The sequence below is a fragment of the Melozone crissalis genome, unplaced genomic scaffold (genome assembly GCF_028551555.1).
Source record: "Melozone crissalis strain CALT ecotype California unplaced genomic scaffold, PUWL_Pcris_2 ptg000005l_1, whole genome shotgun sequence".
Classification (NCBI taxonomy): domain Eukaryota; kingdom Metazoa; phylum Chordata; class Aves; order Passeriformes; family Passerellidae; genus Melozone; species Melozone crissalis.
In genome coordinates this window covers 29,423,282-29,447,960 of record NW_026535783.1, presented here as the reverse complement: position 1 = coordinate 29,447,960, position 24,679 = coordinate 29,423,282, and the positions used below count along the sequence as shown (strand labels likewise).

General features: G+C 37.3%; 1 protein-coding gene across 6 annotated transcripts; it reads left to right on the top strand.

The window, feature by feature from the left end:
- Nucleotides 1-69: 69 nt before the first annotated feature.
- On the top strand, nt 70-24,679 carry RNF170 (ring finger protein 170). 6 transcript variants are annotated; one of them, XR_008483333.1, is made up of 9 exons: nt 70-117; nt 2,794-2,851; nt 9,622-9,765; nt 14,886-14,961; nt 16,248-16,359; nt 17,381-17,454; nt 19,269-19,373; nt 21,057-21,389; nt 22,784-24,679. XR_008483333.1 is itself a non-coding variant. In XM_054283025.1 (8 exons), the coding sequence occupies exons 3-8, from the start codon at nt 9,629-9,631 to the stop codon at nt 21,324-21,326; spliced, it is 771 nt and encodes a 256-aa protein (XP_054139000.1). In that variant the 5' UTR covers nt 70-117; nt 2,794-2,851; nt 9,622-9,628; the 3' UTR covers nt 21,327-22,708. The 6 variants fall into 6 exon arrangements, 5 of the variants coding, with proteins under 5 accessions (XP_054139000.1, XP_054138980.1, XP_054138989.1 ...); XM_054283025.1 differs by lacking the exon at nt 22,784-24,679 and having other exon boundaries at nt 16,251-16,359; nt 21,057-22,708; XM_054283005.1 differs by lacking the exon at nt 22,784-24,679 and having other exon boundaries at nt 21,057-22,708.

The following is a 24,679-nucleotide window of genomic DNA, read 5'->3' as shown; positions in this document are numbered from 1 at the left end:
ACCGGCCGCGCGCGCCTGCGCCCGGCGGCCGCGGGGCGGGGCGGGGGACGCGGCGCGACCCGGCGGCGTCGGGGGGACGGGGCGGGGCCGCGAGGCCGGCGGCGAGCGGCGGCTGAGGTACCGCGGGGCGCGGGCGGGGCCGCAGCGCACCAGGCTGGGCTGTCCGCCCCTCACAGCCGGCCAGGGGGCTCTGGGGAGGGTCCGGGAGACGCGAGTCCCTCCGTTGCGTGCCTGCCGAGGCACCTCGTACGCCGCCGGGCCCTCGGGTAGGAGGGGTGTGCAGTGCTTCCCCCGGCTCTGTGTGTGTGTGTCTGTGTGTCTGTGTGTCTGTGTGTACGTGCGCGTGTGTATGTGCGTGTGTTTGTGTGTGTGCGTGTGTTTGTGTTTGTGTGTGTGTCTTGGCGCAGAGGAGCTGCTCAGGAGGGTGTCCGGCGGGGCTGGCAGTGTGAGTTTGTGAGGATGGTGTACCACAGGCGTTATCCATGTTAGTGTGGAATGTGGCTTGACTTCTGGGTGGAGTGACCCCTACAAGGTTTTTCTCTCTTTTTGGAGTAGAAAAATGACCTTTCACCCGCAGACTTCCTTCTGTTTGTGACTGGAGCAGCCCCTACAAAGTTTTCCTCCTTTTGGAGTGGGAAATGACCCTGCACTCACAGACATATCATAGTCTTAGTATGTAGTGTGGCTTGGCTTGTGTATGGAGCAGCCTTGACGACGTTCTCCTCTGTTTCTGGACAAGACAACGACTTGTTAGCTTCTTTTCAACGAAGCTCTGCTGTAGTAAATTTAATGAACAGGCAACCTACCAGTATCGGAAGGGGGTCTGCAGGGAAGTCAGAGAGAGACTCTTTGTTAGGAACTGTAGTGACAAGGAGTAATGGGTTTAAACTTAAAGAAGGGAAATTTAGGCTAGGTAGCAGGAAGGAGTTTTTTACTGTCAGGGGTGTTGAGGTGCTGGAACAAGTTGTCCAAGGCGGTTGTGGATGCCCCACCCCTGGCACTGTTCAAAACCAGTTTGGATAAGACTTGAGCAACCTAGTCTAGTGAGAGGTGTCCCTGTCTGTGGCATCGGGATGTTGGGTCTGGATGATCTTTAAGGTTCTTTCCAATCTCTTAACATTCTACAATTCTATGACTTACTTGCTTAGTACTAGTAGCAAGTGGTGACTTGGAAGAAGGATGATTAGATATTGAAATGGGCTGCCCGTGGAGGTGGTGGAGTCAGCATCCCAATGGGTGTTCAAGGAAAGACTGGACATGACACTTGGTGTCATGGTGTGGTTAACAGGGAAGTGTTTAGTCTTAGATTGGACTTGATGATCTCAGTGGTTTTTCCAGCCTAGTTGGTTTTGTGTGATTCTTCAGGTGATTTAATTAATTTTTTATCTCAAAAACAAGGAGTCTGTCTGTGGCCAGGGTGCCCCTGCATCCTTGCCGTGCCCCAGCCAGAGGAACTCTCCATCATGCTGCAAATGGGTCACCTGAGGAGTTCAAGCAACTCTTTCTCTCTCACACAGTAGTGTGTTGGATTTTGGACTATTTGAAGTTTGCAATGAGAGTGTGTGGCATCATGATAAGCTCTGCAGTTCCCTATCAGTTAACAACGAGCCTGGCATGCAATGACATGGACGAGCAGGCACAAAGCTCTGATAACAGTGGAGGGCTGTATAAACAGGAAGGGTCACAGATGGGAAACTGCCACTGTTTTCCCTCTTTTCTCACATTTTTTCCATTTAATGAATTAGTAACATGGAGAAAAGCTAAATGCTCCCTTTATGTGAGCTTCTTTTGAACTGTAGAGTATTGTAGGAGCTATGAAAAGTTTCAAGTTTTCCCAGGAAAGTACTTTCTTACTGATCTCATTGTATAATCTGCTCTATAAGTTATAAACAAAATCTATCTTCATTTAAAGGTAACTTTCAGTTTCAGGATGAATTTTAGGTTTTAGAGAACTGCACAACTACCAACTTTCCATTCCAAGTTTTAATGTCTGCTTTAAGCAACATGTTTGGTACTTTTGACAGCTTTCACAGGTACATTGCATGGTTTAAGCTTTTCTATCATATCTTCCTCTGTGTCTCATTTCCCACTCTGCTTTGCCCCTTGCCACGAGGTGTAGCTTGTATTTTGTTGACGCAAACAAGTACTGTATTACTTTTTTGCCTTGCTGTCTGTTTTGGTTATGAGGTTGTGTATGGAGGTAGCGCTTTCTACAACAAGGAATCACTGGGCACCTTTCCTAAGAGAGATCTGAAGCCTCCTCATGCTTAGGTGAAGTACTACCATATTCCAGTAAACATTATTATAATGAAGTGACAATATTTTCTTTTTCTTCCTGCCTGACCAGGAAAGTCAGGTATCCAAGCTGAAGGCATACGCAGGCTCTTTGTCATGCTCCTATCTGCATATGAATTCAGTTCCACCCTCTGGTTTGTTCAGAACTCTGTACCTTTCAGTATGGTTTTGCCTTACAAAGTGGTGGAAAACTTTGTTAGGAATTGTTTTACACAAGTCATACATCGCCCAGACAGATATTCAGAATAGTAATGCTAAACAGGGCATTGCATGTCTTTTTGCTTCAAGTCATTCATGTGGTTTTGGACTCAGGAGAAAAATTATTTGAGATATTTTGTTTTCCTAGTAGAATGGTATATTAATTTTGGATTATTTTCCCTCACAGCCTTGCACCTGTTGTTTGCAGCTGCATTACTTTTAATTTGCAAAACATGATTCCATCAGCAAAAGTAGAATATCTACTTTCTTTTTTCTTCTTTTGGTTTTTTTTCTCTTTAGGAAAAAATGTGCCTCAGAGACTGCTGACCTCATACCCTGCAGAAACCTGCTTTATCAGGCAAGTGTCTCAGTTGGTCAGTTTGTAACATATACTCAACAAAATCATTGTTTGCCTATTGAAATTGCCCTCTCCCCTCTCTTAGCAAGACTGTTCGGACCTTTACCATTCTCTTTTGCAAAGGGTATGCATACACTTGAATGCAGTCAGCACAGTCCTGAAAGCAAAGGTGGTTCATGGTAAGCATGTAACTGAATATTTTACAGCTGAGTTTGGCTGTATTTCTTGTACCAGCTGAACTTATTTGTAAACCCAAAGTTGATGCAAACTCATAATAATGATGCATTAGCAGACTGCATGAAATTCTAATAGGATAATCTCAAGTCAGTTTTGACAGCCTTGTCACAGAATATATATCTCATCAATTTATATGTTGCTATATTATAGATTTTTTTTAATTTCCATTAGTAAATGTGCCCTTTGGATTTTCTCCCACTGATTTTTACAGTGTAGGGGGATACTTAGTACTAGAGATTGTTGTTGGAGCTTTATTCAAGTAAGACTGTGCTCACAAAAATGAAAGGCTAATAAATCCTGTTTCCTCAAGAAACACTTTTTCTGAGTATGCCATCAATCATTTCCATTATTTCTGTTCTATAAAGTTATATTTGTCTATACCGCTTCTTCAAAGCCTGACTTTAGTACACCAAGGAATGTGGATAAAATCTATCACCTCAGGATTTAGGCTAGTAAACTCAGAGAGTCTTCAACACTTCCACTGTTCATGATGTAGTTCATGCCTGCTGTTGTTAATTGTTTCTGAATGCTGTCTGAGCATATCTTTGGACTCTTAAAGACAGAATGCACAAATAACTGTAGGATTCAGTTCGCTGAGTCAAGTCCATTCCCAAAGTCCCATTGTCAATGACAGAGAGGGACCATGACCTGGTACTGCACTGGAGCAAGAAGTAATTAGATAGTTTCTGATGAGACAGGTCTCAATTTTTGCACTATATTTAAGAGTTTGTCTTTATTTTGGGAATTTTTGCCTGCTTTTCTCTTAAATAAAATGTGCTAAATTTGTCCCTATAGATATTTCAACATAAGCTAATATGTGTTCAGGGGGTAGATTACAGAATAAGCCTGCTCTATTTTAATATGCTTAAATTCTTAAAAGTTGGTTTCTATTGTCTGAAACAGGACAATCTTCTTAGAAACTTTTTTATAGAATGAAACCAATTTTTTGTTTGTTTATCTTACATAGAAGAAAATTTTGAGGAGTTAAAGTCTTTTTGTTCTTAAGAAAGTGTGACTTGTGGTGTTTGACTAGTTTTGGAGATGAATTAACTTATCCTGGAAAACACACAACCTCTACAAATTAAGCAGCTTTTTCAAAGGGTGGGAGCGATGCTTTTGCTAATAAAAGGCAACTGACAAAAGGAATTACAGGTTCTGGCTTGCACGCTGGCCCACCATCACTTTATAATTAACTTATAATTTTTTGAAGAACCGATGGTGGCTGTACTGCATCTAGAGAAAAACACTCAAAATAAAACTGAAATAAATGAAAATCCAAAACTCTGTTTTTCTTATCCAGTTCACTCCCAGCCCATCCCATAAAGGACACATTGTTATCCAAATTACCTTTCAGATGTTGAGCAAATTGTACCATGCTCACAAAGTCAATAGAGTAAGGTTAATAACTTGTATCTCACATCAGTATTGCTTGTGTGTTACCTCATTTTTTACTTCTCAGGCATCAAGAGAGCCTCGTATTTCTTTTTCACTGTGCTGGCACATTCCTTTGGTAGTGGGTCCTAAAAATCTCTGTGGTTTTAAGAGTATATTATCATATGGCGCTTCCCTGATAAACTCAGAAAAGTTCAAATACTTCAGAAGACTATGGGAAAAGTTCTGACTTTGGATAGCTGACAGCTGTTTAACATATCATGGTAAAGACTGGATTGTTTTTATGAGTCATGGCATAGGGTATTGTTGTAGCAGTGCTTTATGTTGAACATTGAAAGTACTAATAATACTTTTCAGATCTGAAAAATTAAGAAATAATACATCCACACTAGTATATGTCTTAATTCCCTCACACTTCAATGTGTTCTGTATGAATTTCCAAGAATAAAAGCCATTGTACTTGCAGTATTGCTCATTATAGTTCTCTTTTTTTTTTGCTTAAATCTGCGTGCATTGTTCATACATAACCACAGAGGGGAAAATGTAACTTGAAAAAGGTCTGTAGACTCTTGAAATGTAAAAAAAAATAAATTAGTGTTATCTTCTGTCAGTGATCACTCTGAGAAAAACTTGCAATAAACAAGATGATTTTCTGTACAGATGATTAATTACTGACAGATTTACAAATAAAACTGTATGATTTTACAAACAGTAAATTGCATTCCTTTCTATTGCAAAACCTTTTGTGGAGAATTTACTCTGAGGTTGTTTATACTCTCTAGCCATCAAGAACTCTCATGGAAATGAACAGGATCCCAGTCTACTGGGATGCAATGTCAGGCTGTAACTTAGCTAGCCCAAATCGAATGGAGGAGTAAATCCTTGTCTTTTTCCCCCTTTTTTGTGTTGTTTTACTTGAAGCAAGTGCCAGTAGTCTGAAGATTAAATAAACCTGGAATTTAAGATTTGGGCTTTGGTGGTGTTGCTGTTGAAGTAGCAAAAAGGCCCAGCATTTCTGTCAGTTTTTAAGTTTGTGATTGATATTTTTAAAATTCTGAAGTTAGTTGTATGAATTCCAGTTTTGATGTGATTATTATTAGATGTTGCTTGGTTTTCATCCTCTCATAGGCTGCAGTTATGCTTGCATTTAAGAAAGCCATCTTTATGAAATGGCTCAAAAGTGGAAAAGTCTTAAGTATAACCAGAAATCATTTATCCGAATTTAATATATTTTCAATTACTGCCTTTTTTCCACTGAAGTAATCTTATACAATTGGTACTTTTCTCAGACCTAGTGTAGACAGGAATTAATTTATTGTATTAAAAAATAGAAACAGAGCAATGAAAATAATTCAAACCTTCTTTGCAGTTTTAGAAAGAAACAAGGTAACCTACAGAAAAGAAAGAAAGAAAACTTTTAAAATAATTTAATGTCTGAAAAGCCTGTGATGTAGAACCCAGATCTGAAAATAATTATCTGAGGAAAAGGTTGATGAAATGCTGTCATTTTTTCATAACTGGAAAAATGTAATGAATCAATGGATGGAATTTAGTATGAGCCATACTAACTCACTCTTGAATTGCATCAAATTATTAACAGTGACTATTTTAGGAGTGGTTAGATATATGTAATAAAATCTGGTTCTGGAAGGTTTCTCTGACACACACTTGGTCTTTATCAAGGCTGGCTGTCTCCAAAGACTGTGTCTTCATTACATTATTTAAATGTCCTATAGCTTGCTTCTTAGTTGCACCAGCTGAAAGAGCAACAATTGCTGAACACACGCCCTGTGAGGTGAGATTTCTTAGAAGCTGTTTTAAGTTGTCATACATTCAAACCACTGCAGATCACTCTTTGGCTGTTGTAGTTGCGCTTGAAGAAACATGAACTGCAAGCCTCCAGTTCTGGGTGTTTTGTTTGAAAGCATTCAAAATAGCCTTGAACTCACAAAATTCCTTCCTCCTTCAGACATTTTTTCTATTAGCGTATTTTAACATTTTCTTTGTACACATTGCATTTTTAACATGCTATCTTAGAGGTAGGAGGAGGAGGAGATTAGTACTGTCTCTACTGAGGCATGAATTCAGAGAAAGTATGTATTGATTCTTTTGAAGTGATAGCCTCTGTTTTGTAGTACCTAGTCTACACAAGTCTTGTCAGCTCTCCTGTGCAATGATCTTATTGAGAGAAAGTGTTGGAAGTAATAAGAAAAATATACAGAGCACTTGTTAGCTGTCCAGAAACAGCAAGTAAATTAAAATATGAACAACATGGGCATTAAGCATTGATAGTTTGTCTTCTCTAGAATTCAGTGATAGAAGCAGCTGGGAATGAGACTGAGGCAGATTCCACTCCTCGTCTATAGAGTCTTTGCAGTATTGATACCTAAGTAAAGACAAAGTGTCTCAGGGTGTTTATGCAGAGAGAAAGACTGTGCAATAATATTTCTTGTACACTATGCTTATGTCAAAAGGGTTATTGGGAAAGTCATATACGTTTCAAAATGAAGGGCTGAAGTAGATATAAGTAACTGGCATTATGTGCAAGAAGGAAGACAAAGTGAGGATCTGTGTATTTTGTTTTCATGTTCTGATGCTAACTTTGGCACCTTAGTTTGGTATTTCAAGAAATATGAGTGAGCAGAAATTAAGGCAAGCAGATGCAGTGAATGCTATTGATGGTAGGCAGATAAGAATTTGGAGTGTTGTTGCAAGGAACATACAGAAAAGGAAGAGCTGGAGTAGATGTCTTGAAGGCTATTGAGGGAAACTGATTTAAATTGGTTTGATATTGATCATCTTGGTGTTGTTTTCCAAGTGCATCAAGCAAGCAGTGACAGAGGAAGTTCAGGTGTTAATATAAGAAGCGCTTGCTTTCCAAAGGTACAGTAAATTGTCTGTATGTCTCTGACACAATAGGCATTTCTGAAAAAAAAACCCAAACCCAAAACCCTGGGTAATACTTAATGGGATGTAGTTGTCATTGGCATGTTGGTGTATTCTAACAGAACTGATGTGAAGCAAGGGAGGAATTATACCAGTTCCTTGGCATTTATGTCTGATTTTGTTCTGAGTGGTCAACCCGGAAAAAAACAGTGGGACAGAGTAAAAAATTAGTCAACTGATAATGATACTTAAGGAGGAAAAACATAGAAATGGAAGATATTAGCATGCACAGTTGTAGAAAATGGCTGTCTCAGAATGATGCAGTGTAAGAAAGAGAAGCTACTTCAGGACAGGATATGCAAAGAACTTAAGTATATAGGCAGGTAATGTTGGGTTAGGGAGGCATCACAGCACACCTGCCAGTCCAGATCCTCAGCACCAGGGAACCACTGCTCAGAAAAATTTCTCATCTTAACCTCATGGCTTTAGCTATAGGAATGTAATTGTGCAACTAGCTATGCAGAGAAATGCTCTAACTCCTTGTGTAGGCCTATGTTCCTATGTAAGAGCTTTCCACAAAGATCTGGTCTTTCATTTGTTAGTATATATGAAACGTGTGTAAACACTGACCTACTTTAAACATGCCTTTCTATGAGTCACTGGTGTTCCACCTTTGAAAGAAGTTACTCTTTCCAAATACTGTGACACAGTTGCTTGTTGAAAGCTGTAATTAGCAAAAACTTGACTGTACTTACAGAAATAGTAGTCTCAGTTCAGGTTGGCACACTTAGGATAACTTAGTTTATTATGCTAAGTTATATGCTTCATTATTCCATTTTAGCTTTCACAGGGAAAGCCCAAAAATGCAACAATTAATGAAATCTCCCCTTGTTCTCCGCAAGTTTGCTCTGGTCTTATGGTACTTACTTATACCACTTACACTTCTTAACAATACTCTTAGAATGTATCAACTTCTCTTGTATTCCTGCTACAGAAGGCCTGTGCCACAAAGGTAAGGAAGCTTGAAAAAAGCTCCACTGCTTATATTAGAAAAAATGTGGATAGTGAGAGTAGCTGTCTTAGGGAAAAATTATGCTTTTTTAATAGCAATAGACTGACATGCTGAAATTTTGTCAGGGTAGTCATTACAGGTATCCACTAAAATCCTGATGACTTGTACTCCATTTCAGTTTTGCAATTAATTCAGGGCCAGAGGGTGTTTGGTAATATTTTCTAGACAGCAAGGTTTAAATTAAAAATTACACAGGAGCTGTGGAGTGTAGTGAAACATTGATGAAAGCTTGCAAGCTGGACTAGGAAACAGAAAAAGATACCAGTCTTGATGCCTTCAGAAACCATTAGTGGGATTTTATGACAGCTTCATGGGAAATACTTCAATTGTGCATGGACAGAGCTTCAATGTAACTTCTCATGTCATTTGACAGAGTTAGTATCACTGTTCTGATTTCGTAATATTCATAGCCATAGTTCATTTCACTTCCTGATTGCAACAGCAATGATTCAGCAGTGGGTTGGAAACTATTTTATTTCACGTCTCCAGCTGTAGGTTAGTGCTGTGGTTAATAAATGTTAACCTTAGTCACTGATGGCTACAAATGTGAAACAAATGTAAAACAAGTGAGTCTAACTAAGGATAATACTATTTTTCTTTCAAGTTTTCCCCATGTTTCCAGCTAAAGGTTGGTAATGCACAGAAAACGGAAATGAAGTTTAATATTGGGTTATTCCTGTGTATCGCAATGAGCATTTAGCACTAAATCCAAGATGTCCTTGTTTCTTCATTCATGTAAGGGGTGAAAGTTAAGTTTCTGTGTTGGCTTAGCCTACCAGGAATGATGAGGTGTGTAATAGCTAAAATTCTTGGTAATGCAGTCTTTTAAATTTTTTTTTCAATAGACAGTCCTTAGAATATGGCCAGCTCAGTAATGACCTATTCCTATGCAATTTATCTTATAAAGATTTCAAGGTAAACTATCTGACTATTTTTTTTAATGTTTAAATCATAACACATAACACATTTAAGATTTGTTTGCTACTGCATAGGACCTCTACAGCAAACTCAGTGTTTGTTAAAAATGGATACATTCCTTCTTTTTGTACCACTCTTTTCTCCCAACAATGACTATTCTGTTTACATATTGTTTGTAACTGTGTTTAAAATATCTGTGCACATAACAAGACATGACACATACATTTTAATATATGTATATATATCTTTTTTTTTTGCATTTTAGAGCTGTGATGGCCAGTCACCAAGCAGAAGTTCAGAGTTTGAAGCTAGATAATGATTCAGTTATAGAAGGAGTAAGTGACCAGGTACTGGTGGCAGTTGTGCTCAGTTTCACTTTCATTGCTGCTCTGGTATATACGCTTTTAAGGTGAGAATGTGTTGAGAGGAATTATTCATTTTTTTTAAAAATCCTAACTTTCTTCACAATTGCGTGCATTGGTACATAAAAACTGTGATTTTGTGACAGTAAGGAAGTGGTTGTTTGATTGCTTACTATATTTAACTAATATACAGCTAAAATCAAAAGTGGAGTTTAACTCTTCCATATCTTCAGATAATCAAACTTAGTAGTGTTCATCGTTCATTAAGACTGAAAATGGTTAAATTCACAGTCTGTATCACAGCTGTGTTGTATTTGGTTAAAAAGTACAGATTTGTCAACGACTCCAAGATTAAAATTGGATATATTCCTCCAATGTATGTTCTAGCTGAAGTCTCCTTCCAAAAAAAGCAAACAAACAACAGCCCAAATCCAAATAAATTGACTGATTTTTTTTTTTCAAATGAGTATGCTGTACAACAGTGGACTGCGATGTGCATTCCATACAGAAAAATGTTAAGTTCAGAATTCAGTAACTTTAATGATGAAGTCATCAAAGCTTATTTTTATTTCAGAGTTTTTCTTTGCATCCGAACAAACATCTTAGCCTATGTGTTTTGGGAAAATGAGCTTCAGATTGGCTTCCTTTCCTTTCCTTTCCTTTCCTTTCCTTTCCTTTCCTTTCCTTTCCTTTCCTTTCCTTTCCTTTCCTTTCCTTTCCTTTCCTTTCCTTTCCTTTCCTTTCCTTTCCTTTCCTTTCCTTTCCTTTCCTTTCCTTTCCTTTCCTTTCCTTTCCTTCCCGGAACCTTCCCTTCCCTTCCCTTCCCGGAACCTTCCCTTCCCTTCCCTTCCCTTCCCTTCCCTTCCCTTCCCTTCCCTTCCCGGAACCTTCCCTTCCCGGAACCTTCCCTTCCCTTCCCTTTCCTTATTGATGTGTGTAATCCTCTGAACAGAGAACGGTTTTCAAAACCAAGGGAACTCAGTTTTAGTGACACAGTGGCATCATGGAACTTGAAGAAGATATGTCCATGTGAGAAATATTGCTAAGGTAGGGTTACTTAAGAGCAAGCTACTAAATAAGCTATAATTAGAAAAACTTGGTTGGACTGCAAGGCAGTGCTGCTGTTAAGGACCAGGAGATCACAAAAGAATCTTAAGAAAGGCATTCACTTCACTTTGCCTTTTTTTTTCCCGATGCTGTTTCAGTTACTCAGATTGCTTTAATAATGCCTCTTTTTTATCTGCTCTGTTATGATTTCTCTATCCTTCATATTGACATTTTTGGCATTTGTGACTTTTAGTTTAAAAGTTAACACTTTATTTTTGAACTCTAGAAAGGCAAGTAAGAAATATTAAACAAAAAGTGAGTGGAACAAGGGTCAGCAGTTGTCAGAGTGGACAAGAGTAGCAGGAGTTCAGTCAGAATTAAGTTCAGGCAGATGATGCGTCAATTATGAGGAGTTACTTAGGGAGGAAGATAACGCTAATTATTGACTGCCTCTGCAAAGTAACGAGGTAGGTAAAAAGTTGACTGTGAATCCTGTTACATGCCTTGATGGTTTATTTTCTGGAGAGGCAAACAAACTGAAAACACAAAGCTTCCAGACTTTGGAGGTCCGCATTGTATGTTTTGTGGCCAGTGACAGGACTTGAGGAAACACATGAAGCTGAGTCGGAGGAGATTTAGGTTACGATACCAGAAAAAAGTTTTTCAACCAGAAGGTTGAGCAGGCTCCCCAGGGAAGTCACAGCACCAGCCTGATAGAGTTGAAGATGTGTTTGGGCAATACTCTCGTGCATATGTGTCTTGAGCAGTCCACGTAGGACCAGGAGTTTAACTCAGTGATCCTGATGGGCCCCTTCCAACTCAGCATATTCTGTGACTGTGATTCTATGACTGACAACTGAAAGACTTACCTTTTCCCTCTTAGCTCTCTGCTCTGCCTTCTGGTACCTTTTGAAATTGTCTCTATTCAGGAGCACTCTTCATCTATCTCCTTTGTATTGTTGCCCTCAAAATCTGCATAGTATGATAGAAAATCTGTACAGTACAAAAATTATAGTACTTTTAATTTATTTAGCAGAGAGGGTGAAGTGAGGAAGAAAAAGAGTATTTTCTTTTTCTTCTCTAGTTACCTTAGACAGTACAGTGGTCTTTGTGTTGCTTATATGGTGTTCATTACCCCAGGTTTTTTCTTGCCTTTCATGCTTCTGTATCAACAGAACTGAAATACTTAAGTTGGGTAGGAGCAGGTCATGGGTAAGTATATAGGAAGGAAAGCTTACAAGGTGATGAGTAGCTGCAGGAGCTGAATCAAAAGGGGAATGAGCAGCAAGGAGTATGTGTTGCAGTAGATTTTAGGGGGCAGAAGCAGAATATGGAAAGAACTGTTAAGGGATATAATTGTTGTACTTGTTTCCAGGTGAAAGAACTCAATGAAGCATCACATCAAGGCTTCATTCATGCTTCTTGCGGAGAAACTTAAAAGCCATAATTAACATTTGTAACAAGTTGCAGATGTGTAGTTCAGGCACTATATGATACTTTTGTGAAGCCTGTATGCTTTTGAGTTATAAATTTTGATAAAATGAAGCCAGATTTTGTCCATCATCTTTTAAACTGGTGAGTAGGTTGTCACATTACAAATGAGATTGTGAAAATTCAGTGTATTCAGCAAATTAAAGGAATCCTGATCCTTTAATTCCCTACAAGGGATTTGACCTAGATGACTTAACTGTTCCATGTTTATGGGCCTACAGGTTTAGATTTTTTAATCTAATTTTTCTATCCATCATATGGTTTGATTATAGGAGCAAGTCACTATTTTCAGCAGAAGTGAGATCTTAGTCCTTAGAATTTAACAGTGTCCATCACTGCACAGTGATGTGCCAGTCCCCTTAAGTACTGTCCCTCTATTTCCTTGTGTGAGACTGCACACTGAATGAGTCTTCTTCCTTCCAATCATAGTTTGGCTGGGCCCTCTGTGGTACATAATACAAATCTTTCCACATCATGGGACCTTTTCCCTCAAGTTTTGGCATGCTAGCTGTCAGAAATAGGGAAATAAAAGGCCTTTGCATCTAACTTTATTTCTTTCTGGCTTGTGTTTGATAATGCTTCTAATGACATGGCACCATATTGGTTTTCATTTATTTCAGTTATCTTCTTACACTAATTGCATGACAGAAGTTATAAATTTGATATGCCTTAAGCTCTGCCTGTCCCTTCCTGAACATTGCATGGTTTTCAGCTACATCACTGTCTTATGCATAAGTGACTGTACATGGTGTACCCCTGCAGCTCTGCAAATGCTCTCATGATTTTGGCATAGTATGTTATACCAGGGTAAGGTCATGTAAATGAACACTTGCAGTAGCAAATTTGCTACTGCTAATTTAGTTGTTTTTGGAGAAATCAGAATAAACTGTCTTACAGTTCATGCCTTGCGCTTGTGTGTGAATCAAATTGGACTTCAATATATATCAGACATTCTGGCAAGCTGAAGATGTGAAATACATTTATTTTGTGGCATCTAAACAGAAAAATACTTCTATACGTATAATATGTATGGCAGACAACATCCACAAAATCTGATTCATGGAGACCAAGGGTGCATAAGCAGGGTTTTCATACAGGCTTTCTATCATATAACTTTCATATGTCACCCACATTAGTATTAAATAAACTTTCTTTTTAAAGATACTCATGTAAATATTATAATGAAAAATATGGGACTTGTCTATTTCTCTTTGAAAAAAGAATGAGGCAGACAAAATGTTAAACATTTTAGCAATAACACAATAAACAGTTGAGCAATAATGCAATATTATGATAGCCCACATTACCTGAAGGAAAATATTGCAGAAGCTTCTAGAGCCATTGAGGAAATTATATAATATAACTGCAACCAGAAAATGTCCTGAAAGTTTAGCCAGTCCAGCCCTCATCTCTGACACATGGTCAGCTTACCTCAATATCCCTGGAAGCATTGCAACCTGTTTTTTGATTTAACTTTTAGTCAGGGATGAATCAAAGTAGCCTGAGGTAATCTTGTCTGATTTTGTACATTATATAGTTAGAAATGTGTTTCTACAAGCCTTAGATAACTGTGGGAAATAATTGCTCATATTTTTAGAATGAAAGACTTTTTCTGTCCCCTTTTTACTCCATGAACAGTCTTCTATATAAACTGACATTTCTTAAGTCTTTCTTTAATGTATAAAAATGTGGGCAGTAGTTCTTATTATCTTCTGAACTTTCTCCAACTTCTCTATGTGTTTCTATGCATTTAGCCCAAAATGGTGAACAGAATCCAGCTGAGACGTCAAGAGTGCTCAGCAGAATGTATCATCATTCAAATCCATATGAATTAATAAAGCATAAAAATTCATATGCTATTGACTCATATTTATTGTAGCTCAACACCTCTGATTGCTGTCAGCACATTTTTAATTTCAAATCTGTCCCATTATGCTTTTGAATTTCAAATTTGTAATATATCCATCCTTCCTTCTTCAGTGTGACCCTTCCTAATGATTCCTCTTGGCATATCTAACCTGTAGTTTGCCTGCCTGTAGAATCTTCTTTTTTTAAAAAAGAGTGATTTTAAAAGAGTGGTTTCTTTTTATATCCAGTCTGCTGATAGTTACATAAATTCAATATTCTAAATGTAAGTTTGTCTACCCCTTCTTATGCAAATGTCATGTAGCAGATAAAATTGAAGTAATTAGGAGGTTCCAACTCTGTAACTTAGGCAGTGAGTGAAAAACTAGTAATTTATTGAGTAATTTGTTGAGTAGACCAACAAATAAGAAACTAGCAATGGAGACAAAAACACGTCTTTAATTAAAAAGCTTTCAAGCTACTTCATTTTTTTAGGTTCAAAGCTTAATTTTTTTCTCAGATTAAAATCTAATTTTAACATGATTAATGATTGGTTGTGGAGTCTTTGAAAAATCCTGCTGCTGTACAGCTTTAGGTGTCCAAGGTAACTTTAGGATCCAGAATAAATTCCTGTTTCCTTTATTATTTGTGTACTTCCTTTAAAATCCTTTATAGCAGGAAATAATGTTTTTTTGCCCTTTGTTCAGGTTTCATATTTGTTTCAGTGAGTTATTTTTCAATGTGGGATCACAGGGCTTTTTATTGCTTGTATTTCCTTTCACAGAAATGAACATCAGAACATACACCCAGAAAATCAAGAGCTAGTGCGAGCTCTTCGTCAGCAGCTTCAGACTGATCAGGTGCTGTACCAAGCGTCGGCATCATTCAGCTCTCTGATGTGGGATGCTGCAGTCTTCTCTGAGGTTCTGGAAGAAGATGATCTTGAAAGTTATGGGAGCTTACTTACTGTACAGAGGCATCCTTAAAATCCATCAAGTAATGGGATAATGTACCCTTTTTTAATGGATGCATCAAGGAATTAAAACTAAATTTTGGCTGGTTCTTTTTTCAAATAAGCTTTTGCCACAAGGTGGAGTATGTTAGATTATGCTGTGTTCTTCCTGGAATGTTCCTGGGAACTTTAGGGTAAAGGAAAGGAAATCTGGAGTACAGTTTGCTGAGAGAGGACAGGGGTAGATGTTTAGACTGATAAGCAGTGTGTAGCAGAACAATGGCACAGCAACAGGAGCCAGGCACAGACTGACAGAGAGGAACTTTTTAGCAAAGCCTTTAGTCACAGGACAGAGAGTAGTGGTTTTAAACTGAAAGAAGCTAGGGGGATGCAAGGAAGAAATTCTTTTCTGTGAAGCAATGGGGACAGGCTGCCCAGAGAAGTTATGAATGCCTCATCCCTGGAAATGTTCAAGGCAGGGTTGGATGGGGCTCTGAGCAGCCTGGTCCAGTGGAAGATGTCCCTACTTATGGCAGGACAGTTGGAACTTAGTGATCTTTAAAGGCTCTTCCAGCTCTGACCATTCAATGATTCTGTGACAGCATCCAGTTGAACAGGTAGAGTCTGTGCCATACTTTTGGAGAATATTGAAAAGTCTTGTATCATGACATGTCTTGAAATAATGACAGTGCATATTTATATGGAAGACAAATACGGCAAAATGGGGAGAAAAATGGTTTCATGACAGTGACACATGCAAGTTGATATCTGTGTTTGGGCTTGGAAACACTAAATGCTGCAACTGGTAAGCAACGCAGTTTGGTTACCTGGCTCTGGACAGAACTACTCAGGATAATGAAGCAACAGTATAGATCCAAGTTTGTTATTCATGCTCTAGCGTGTCTAACCTGACTCATTGTGAAGGACCAAGGAGGTTCCTTCTTTGTGGTCTTTAACTGGTTTGAAGCACACACTTATTTAACAGATGAAGGGAAAATAATGGTCCTGTCACAAGAACGTGCTTATTGAATCAATGCATTTAACTATATTTAATTTTTACATTTAAATATATTTCTCATTTCACATAGTTCTGTGTTTGACTTATAGTGAATGAACACCAATTTATTATTTTTTGGAACTCAGTACTTATATAACATAGTATCTCCAACACTTTGTGTTTTCCTGCTGTTCCAGCAGGATGCTTCTGCTGGCGATCGGCATCGCTTCTATACAGATATGTCGTGTCCAGTCTGTTTGCAACAGGCTACGTTTCCTATAGAAACAAACTGTGGACATCTCTTCTGTGGTAAGCAAGAAAAGCTCCTAGCACCAAAGTTAAAAACAGAACAGAAGTACAAACTTTTGGCACTAGCTCAGGCATCCTAAATCAAAACTTTGTTTCCTTTTAACTGTATATCATTGCATCTGCAAAATAAATATTTTTTTTATAAATAGTTGAGAAAATACATTTAGGAATAAACAATTACTTTAAGAGTGTGCAGCATTGTTTTCTATACTATCAGGAATGAAACTGATTAATTTTAAAATGTCAAAGAGTATAATTTGTTTCCAGTTTAGTAAAAAACTCAAGATGTTGAAGAACATTTGGGAATGTACCATTTTTTTAAAAACTGTTTTAGAAATAATAAAATATTCTTTATTTCACAAAATATTTTTTCTTGGAAGTTCTGCAGAATTATAAGTGCAAAATTGATTAAAGTGTTTGGTTTTGTGGTTTGTTGAGGCTATATTTATATACTGACACCCTATGTAGCATTTTGCTTCTTCTCCTTCAGGTTCCCAGTATAATTCTTCCATCTGTTTTTTTTTTTAAGTATATAGCATATACCATGCCCAGTTGTTTAAATGAAAAGCAAACAAGTTTGGAAAACAGATAAAATATTTACATTTTTATATTTGTCTTCATCTGTTGAAACTGATGACGATAAAGCCAAGTTTTTAGGATAGATTTTACATCTACTGACATTTTTGTGACTTCTACATTTTAAACTGGCAAAACTTTTTATTATTTGCTTCTTCACTTAATGAATAAAAATTTGTTGTGTTTCCCAGAAATAATGGCTTAAAATTACTGATTCATGTGAAACCTATTCAGGAGTTTTCTCATTAATAGCATTGAATTTGAAGACTTTAGTTCTTGGTATCTTCAGTGAATGCTGTACACAAAATTACATCAGAAACTGTAGATTTAACCTAACTGCTTATATACACTTTTTTGTTGTTTCCTTTGCCATTAAATGTATTATTTCAGGTGATGCGTTTTTCGTCTGAGGAGTTTAAATGTGTGTGTACCTTACCTTCACCAGGTTCCTGCATTATTGCCTACTGGAGGTATGGCTCGTGGCTGGGTGCCATCCGCTGTCCAATCTGCAGACAGACGGTAATATTTTAAATCATCATCGACCTGTCAGTTTTGTCTAGGATAGCCTGCCAAAAGGCACTTACATGTGAGCTGCAATAGTGAGGCTGGCAGATAAAGAAGTCTGAGAAACCAAAAAAGTACAGAGGGATATGTAAGACGGGAATGGTGGACATTCAGTTCTTCTGAACTTCTTGCTTTGACAGATGGCTCCAAAAGTTCAGATCGTTCTGCAGTTGCTGATAACTCAGCTATTTTTCTGTAAAGACTATATGAAAACAGAAAATTGTGAGATTTAAACTATGATCCTTTCATGCTTTCTGTTGAAGATGTTATTAACTTCTTTTACCAGAATTTGCATCTGAAAGGCTTGGCTGCACACTACTGGTTCCTGAGAAATATGCTGTCTCTTCCCTCTGTCCCTACCAAAAGACCTATCCATGTCAATTTCTTATTTTGGTCTTATTTTTAACTTGTATGTATTATTAATTTATTCTTTGTAGAGCAAGCACTAACTTACTTCCTACGCAACTTACTTACATTGTCAGTTTGAAATATGTTCCTGCAACTCATTAAGGCTTAGGATCTCTGAGTCTCATAGTGTATGTTTTAACAAAGGTACATCTTTGTTTTAACAGTGCACAAACTACAGAGCTAGTAACTTCTAATGAATTATGTAACTCATGCCTTTGTCCCTCCATTGTATCCTACTTTGATTGTGTGTATCAGCAGGACAAATGACTGTAAGAAGACAGTTGAAGGAAAAAAAAATAGATATTACTGAAAGGAGAATGAATAGGTTTAGAGTGTAGCCAGTGAAGAAAAAGACACAAATAATAGGTGGGGAAGGTGTGGAAAAGGGGAAAATAAGTTATTTTCTTTATTGTCTTTCCTTATATGTATTTTCATTTATGTTTCTCTGAGTAACAGGTATATTAGGTGGCACTGTTTGCATGGTTATGTATTCGTTCTAACCCTGATTTATAAATGGTGAAGGGAAAGGTGTATACATGAACATGAGTCATACAACAGGACCAGAAGTTGAATGTAGATCTTCTCATGCTCTCGTTTCTGAATGTGACTGCCACACAGATTTATATTTAGTAGCCAGTTACAGAGGAAGCCTCTGAAGACTATAATAATTTAAAGCACTATGCCTTCCCTGTTTCCCCTGATAATCTGCATTTTTTACCTGTACATTGCTTCCAAATAGAAGTCTCAGCAACGACTATGTAGAAAGATAACATATATGTGAGTAAGGTCATACTCACATATATCTTGTTTCTCTATGTTTGCATGAAAGTTAACCCAAGAACAGAGCAAAGTTCTCTGTCCATACAAAATAGTTGAAGGTTAATATCTTTTTCTTAATTCATCTCGGTATGAAGATCCATATGCGAAACCATGAGTTTTGCTGCATGTTTGTTGTTATGCAAAGCAATCCTAAAAATAGGAAAAGAAAGGCCTCATTGATTGCTTTATTCTATTTCCAATTTAGAAAAGAAAATTAGATTAATTTGGTAAATTAGCTTTGTTCTCCAAATCATTTGTCCCACTTATGAAACATAAAGCATTTAGGTGTTTAGGAAGCCTCTCTTAAAAGGCAGGTTATTTTTTGCTTTTTTTTTTTAACAATCTCTTTAAAAATTAATATTCTGTAAGGAGCTGTAAGGAATTAATTAGTTAAAATCTAATAGCAGTACCCATGCTAGTAATTTTCAGGTTATTCTCCTATTAACTATTCAACTAAACCAAAATTTTTTTCATTTATATAGTTAACTAAAGATGACTGTTTTACATTTGCATGTGTAACATAATCTCCCTGCTGTGCCTAGGTAACACTATTCTTACCACTCTTCGGTGAAGATCAGCAGGGTGCAGCCCAAGTGTTTCAAGATGTTAATGATTACAATCGAAGATTTTCAGGACAGCCCAGATCGGTAAGTTTTGGGTAAATTTAGGTGGAAGTCAATGGTGTCAGGAGAGTTTGAGAGCAATTTATTTTGTTTTTTCCCCCCTTCTTTTTTTTCCTTTTCTCTTCCTGATGCTTAGGGCCTAGGCAACTTTTCTTTAGGAAATTCATATTGAAATGGTTAGGCCAAACCCAAAATTATATATTTGTCATTTATGAAAATGTAGGGAAACTTACTTTTTTCTTGTAAGTGAGAATCTAATAAGTCTTGAGTTTTCTCAAGTATTTATGCGTTAAGTTGGTTTTTAGATATGAGTCATTATTTTGAAAGGATCTATAATTAGTCAGTAAAAATACTTAATGAAATAAATGACATGCAAGGAAGAATATTCACTTCATTGGTCTTTTTACACTGATTATAAAGAAGAATATGAAGTTCTACTCTGTGCCTTTCTCCTCAGACAGCTGTATGTTGTCTTGATTTTTTTTTCCCTAGTCTATATTACAGTCTTTTTTCTCCTTTTTGAGTGAAGGAAAAAAAATTTTTTCTTCTATAAATAGCTAAGGGGGGTGGTCAAAGTTCTACAAATGTTAGAAAGTCAGCCTTGTGAGCCCATCTCCTGTGTGCGTGTCCTGTTTCGCAAGGTGAAATGCACACACACGCGTACTAGTAACCTCCCTGCTTGTCTTCATTTGTAATGGGATTTGGATATAGCAAAAAGACATTAAAAGAAAAATGTACAGTACAAAGAGACAGAAGAGGGAGGAGTATTTTTCTAAACCACATAGTGTATGGGTTTTGTCCAGAAGAGGTTGAAACTGCCTTTCAGGCTCCATTAGACCTCTCTGCGAGCTGTGTCTAGTCCCCAGTAACCTGTCTGAGGTCATGCCAGAAATCTGCATTAAAGCCCTAATTGGACTAGATAAATTGTCTTTGATTTATGCAATGTCACCACATATAAAATTTCTTTCTCAAAAACTTTTTCAGGTGTGGCACTAAGTCAGTCTATATGTAGTTTAACAGCTCTGTGTAGAAACTGTGTACCATAGAAGGGAGCCAGTGTAAAAGAAATTTTAAATTTCACACCTCCCTGCTCATCCCAACAAAAACCTGAATATTTTCTTTTGAGCAGTCTCTTGCCAAGCTGGCAGAATCATAGTAGCAAAATGGAAAGGAGGCAGGAATGGATTTATTTAAAGGTTCTTTAGTTTACTTTGAAGCTTCATCCATCCTTTGGAAACTTGTGTGAATCACTGGTTATACACCAGGAGAGGGGGTATTGTGTTTCTGAAAAACTGTAACCTATTCTACTTTACCTATTAGATTTTTTCTCGCAGTCCTGGTTTGTCTTGCATTCTGATCAATATTTTACTCCAGTTAACCTGTTTGCTGTTTCTTACTTTCCCAGTCATTTGTTTACCTCTATTAGTCGTTGCTTTTCCTTCATAATAGATGCCAGTATATTTTCTCGTAATGTATATTAAGTGTATGCTTTTCATTGTAGAATAACACAGTTTAACTGTTTCTTGAAAACGTATATATTCTAATGCCTCTCTACCTGGTAAAACTAAACTCATTAACTCTTCCCGGATTTTGTTTTAATTCCTATAAACTAACAGAATCGAAGATGTAATGTAGTAGGAGAAACTTCAGTTTAGCATGGATGAGTTGCTAAAGCAAAATACTAACTTTTAAATTCTTTCTTTATAGATTATGGAAAGAATTATGGATCTCCCCACTTTATTGCGACATGCTTTCAGGGAGATGTTTTCTGTAGGGGGCCTCTTCTGGATGTTTCGCATCAGGATATTCCTCTGCTTGATTGGAGCCTTGCTGTACCTGGCTTCACCTCTGGATTTTCTTCCTGAAGCTCTGTTTGGAATTCTGGGGTTCTTGGATGATTTCTTTGTCATTTTTCTGCTGCTGATATATATCTCTATCATGTACAGAGAAGTGGTAACACAGCGTCTAAATAGATGAAATGAACAAAAGTGACCTAAAAGCCAAGTCAGTTGTGGAATGTTTTAAAAAGAAAACTATAAAGTAAGTATGATATAGCAATGTGCCTGTGTATGATTTCAGTAGTAACAATTTCTTAGCTGGTTATGTTATACAAATATAAAGGGTTAGTATATGGTGATGCTTAACTGGAATCTTTAATTTGTGCATTACATATGCTTCATAAGGATGAGGTTAGTTTTATAATGTTGTAATAAACCACCTTCGTCTACTTCCACCTGATTAACAACTGAGTGTAATGAAAGCAGGAAACACTTTCTTTGGTGTGTTGTGGTTTGTGAAAAAGGAGTTCTAGCAAAGTACTTCAAACAATAAGCCCTTTGCATAATCTAGATGTGTAAGAAAATTCAGAAATTCTTCACAGTACAGTTATCATGGTTAAATTGTTTGATGTCTCCCTGTTGTGGACTAGAGTTTTTTGAAATAAAAATTGCTTTTTTTTTGTCTCTGTGGAAGAAGAAACCCAAGGACCGCATTACAATTATCACCTTGCAGTTTGCTGTTGTCCACATGCTTCAGAAAATAAGGATAATACCTTGATATTGCTTGAACTGCACTATGTACAGTTGCATGCAATTTATACCATTTTATTTTTATATTTGGGAATATATACACAGTATCTGCTCTACACTGAGAAACCAGTATTAGGCACGTCACACTCATTAGTGCTCTATTTTTTTAAGCAAGAGCATGGTTTTTCTCTTCAGACTTTTTCATTTGGCAAGTATATATCTTAGAACAAGAGGTTTTGGGCTGCTTTGGGTCAATGCAATATGGCTGAAATGCAACTTTGCATTTCTATGTATGCATTAAAACATTCTGCCAATTGGAGAGGACACTCAAATTCCAAATAGTGGTTGAAAAAAAGAAATCAGAACTGGATGTTTACAGTACATGTACTTGTATGTGTACAGTGTAGATGTTTACCCAAATGTACATTCTACAATATATGTGTACTAAACAACATAGATATTGGGCTGATTTTCAGTTGAAGTTTTCTTGGTTGGTTGGTTGTTTGATTTGGACGTTGATAGATGAGGTTCTGAATTACTTTGAAAAATAGTCTGTGATAAAGGACCATAAAAAATTCTTGAAAGTGTTTTCAAGAATACCAGAGTATTAATTATCCTTAAAGCTGGTTGTTTTTTATGTTGAATTTGAGCATAGGCTACCATAGCTGTACAAGTAATTTGAAAATGCTTTCATTTTGAGCAATGATTGTGACTATAAAGGTCCAGGATATGACAGATCATTGTACTTTTTAGCTAGAGGACTGATAATTGCAATTTAACCTCCTGAGTACTTGAAAGACAGTGAATTAATAGGTGATTCTTTGTGTGTTTACATATGTGAGACTTGAAAGGTGAGACTTAAAATGAAAGGGACCTTTTCACTGCTTCTGTGTTTTCCCCTTGCAGGTGTCTTTCTACAGCTTCTAGAACTTAAGCATGTGCAGGAAGATGATAGAGCTGAAACCTCAGGTGTCAGTCATTGAGAGTGCAGATTGTCCTTCAGTGTCAGTGTTCTAAATGACATTAATTTAAAACTAAATTCACCTATTCTTCATTTGAAAATTTCATTTTGGAAATCCGAGGACATTTTACAAATGAACTGGAAAGCTAAACTTTTTTTTGTTGCTGTTTGTTAGAGATGGGCAAGAAGAGAAAAGGGAAGTAAAGTAAGATTTGGAAGAAAAGAGTGAGAGAGAAAATTACATTTTTGGAAGCAATGCTAGCTGACTTTTCTTGAGCATCTTGGTTGAGCTTTTCACCTTGTGTTGGCATTGCTAATGTATGGTGATGTTTTAGTGGCTACCTCAGTTAAAGCTCTTTAAGGTGTTTTTGAGTAAGGATGAGAAATTCATAAGCTGTTAGGTGCATTTACAAAGCAGGACAGTAGTTTAGGATATTACGTAAGACAGGATTTCACAGTTTTACTGTAAGTGTTGTTTTTGGTTTTGGGGTTTTCTTTCTCAAGAAATCTAGCTGAAAACAAACCCCAAAATTCTTTTTTGATTGAGTAAATTTAACACCCTCTTTTCTCCTGGAGTTTAAGTTGTAGGTCTGCTTAGAGAAGAGTGTGAACTGCTCTTGTAGAGTAATTAGAGTTTCTTCATGGAGTTTGTTGATCTACTACTTCATCCATACTTTTACCCTATGATTATAATTTTCCCATGACTCTCTAAATCCAGAGTGGATATAGATGCACATGAAGCTGCTTACTGATTGGTTGTCTTTGAATTTCCCAATTCCATGCACTACTGTGAAGTTCATGTGGAAATTTCCTATCCCATCTAAGGGGATCCTGTGTATCTGAAATCATACACAAACCACATCTGAAAGACTATATGAAGTTTCCCCATGTTCTTTTTCTTCAGTACATTTCTGATAGCCAGAAGGGTTTCACTCAGAGGCTTCTGCTTACTTTTGAGTATTGACTAACATTGTAATCTTAAATTCAGCACATTAAATGCTTGACAGAATTATGACTGTTCTTTTCAGCAATATGCGTGCTTGCCTGTGGCTGTTCTTTTTTGGTCCTGCAAGCCAATGATAAACAGTATTATGGCTTGTTCAGGCCTTTTTGTGTAATGCAAAGATGCATCTGCCCTGCAATGTCTGGCCACTGCTCCTTTCCACAAATCTGAAATAGCTATAAGTTAGCTGTCTTGGGTGCTTAGCTTGAGCTTAACCTAAGCTCTAGAACTCCCAAGAAGCTGGAGATTAAAATATGAGCATGTAGTATTCCTGAACTGTGTGCTGCTTAGTTGTTCTGGCAGCAGTGTGAAAGGTAAGGGTTAGGGCTGAACACTGGTTTCAGAATGTGAAGGAAACATGTGATGCTGTGTGCAGAGTGACTGCAAACATTGCTGTGGTTTTGTCTCCTGTGGTGGGGCAGGCATGTCACTAAGGGAGGAAAATTTTAAAAAGGAAAACTATAGCATGAAGATGTATGGGGATAAAACACAGTTCTTAAAAGACCACATGGGCACCAAAAGCTATGTGAAATATTTGATTGTTCTAGCAATATTAACAGAGAGGAAAACAAAAATTGTACTTAATAGCTCTTACAAAATAACTTGTAGCATCTTGAGGCCTAGTGATCATCGCTGTATAGAGCGATCCATTTCTGTGCTATTTGTGTGCCACACCATTGATGTCTGTGAGGATCAGGCACAGCAGTGTGGTTTGGGGATACAATTTTGCCGTAAGTTTCATAGAACTGTAGCAGTATGTTACACTAGATTTTTAAGACAAAAGAATTTAAAACTACTTATTGTTACTTTTAATGATAATAAATTACTGTTAAAGAGA

Coding starts and splice junctions, on each gene's coding strand:
- RNF170 (XM_054283005.1), top strand. CDS start 9,629: ATGGCCAGTCACCAAGCAGAAGTTCAGAGTTTGAAGCTAGATAATGAT. Junction 16,360..17,380: donor CTGTGGACATCTCTTCTGTG/GTAAGCAAGAAA, acceptor TACCTTCACCAG/GTTCCTGCATTATTGCCTAC. Junction 17,455..19,268: donor GTCCAATCTGCAGACAGACG/GTAATATTTTAA, acceptor TGCTGTGCCTAG/GTAACACTATTCTTACCACT.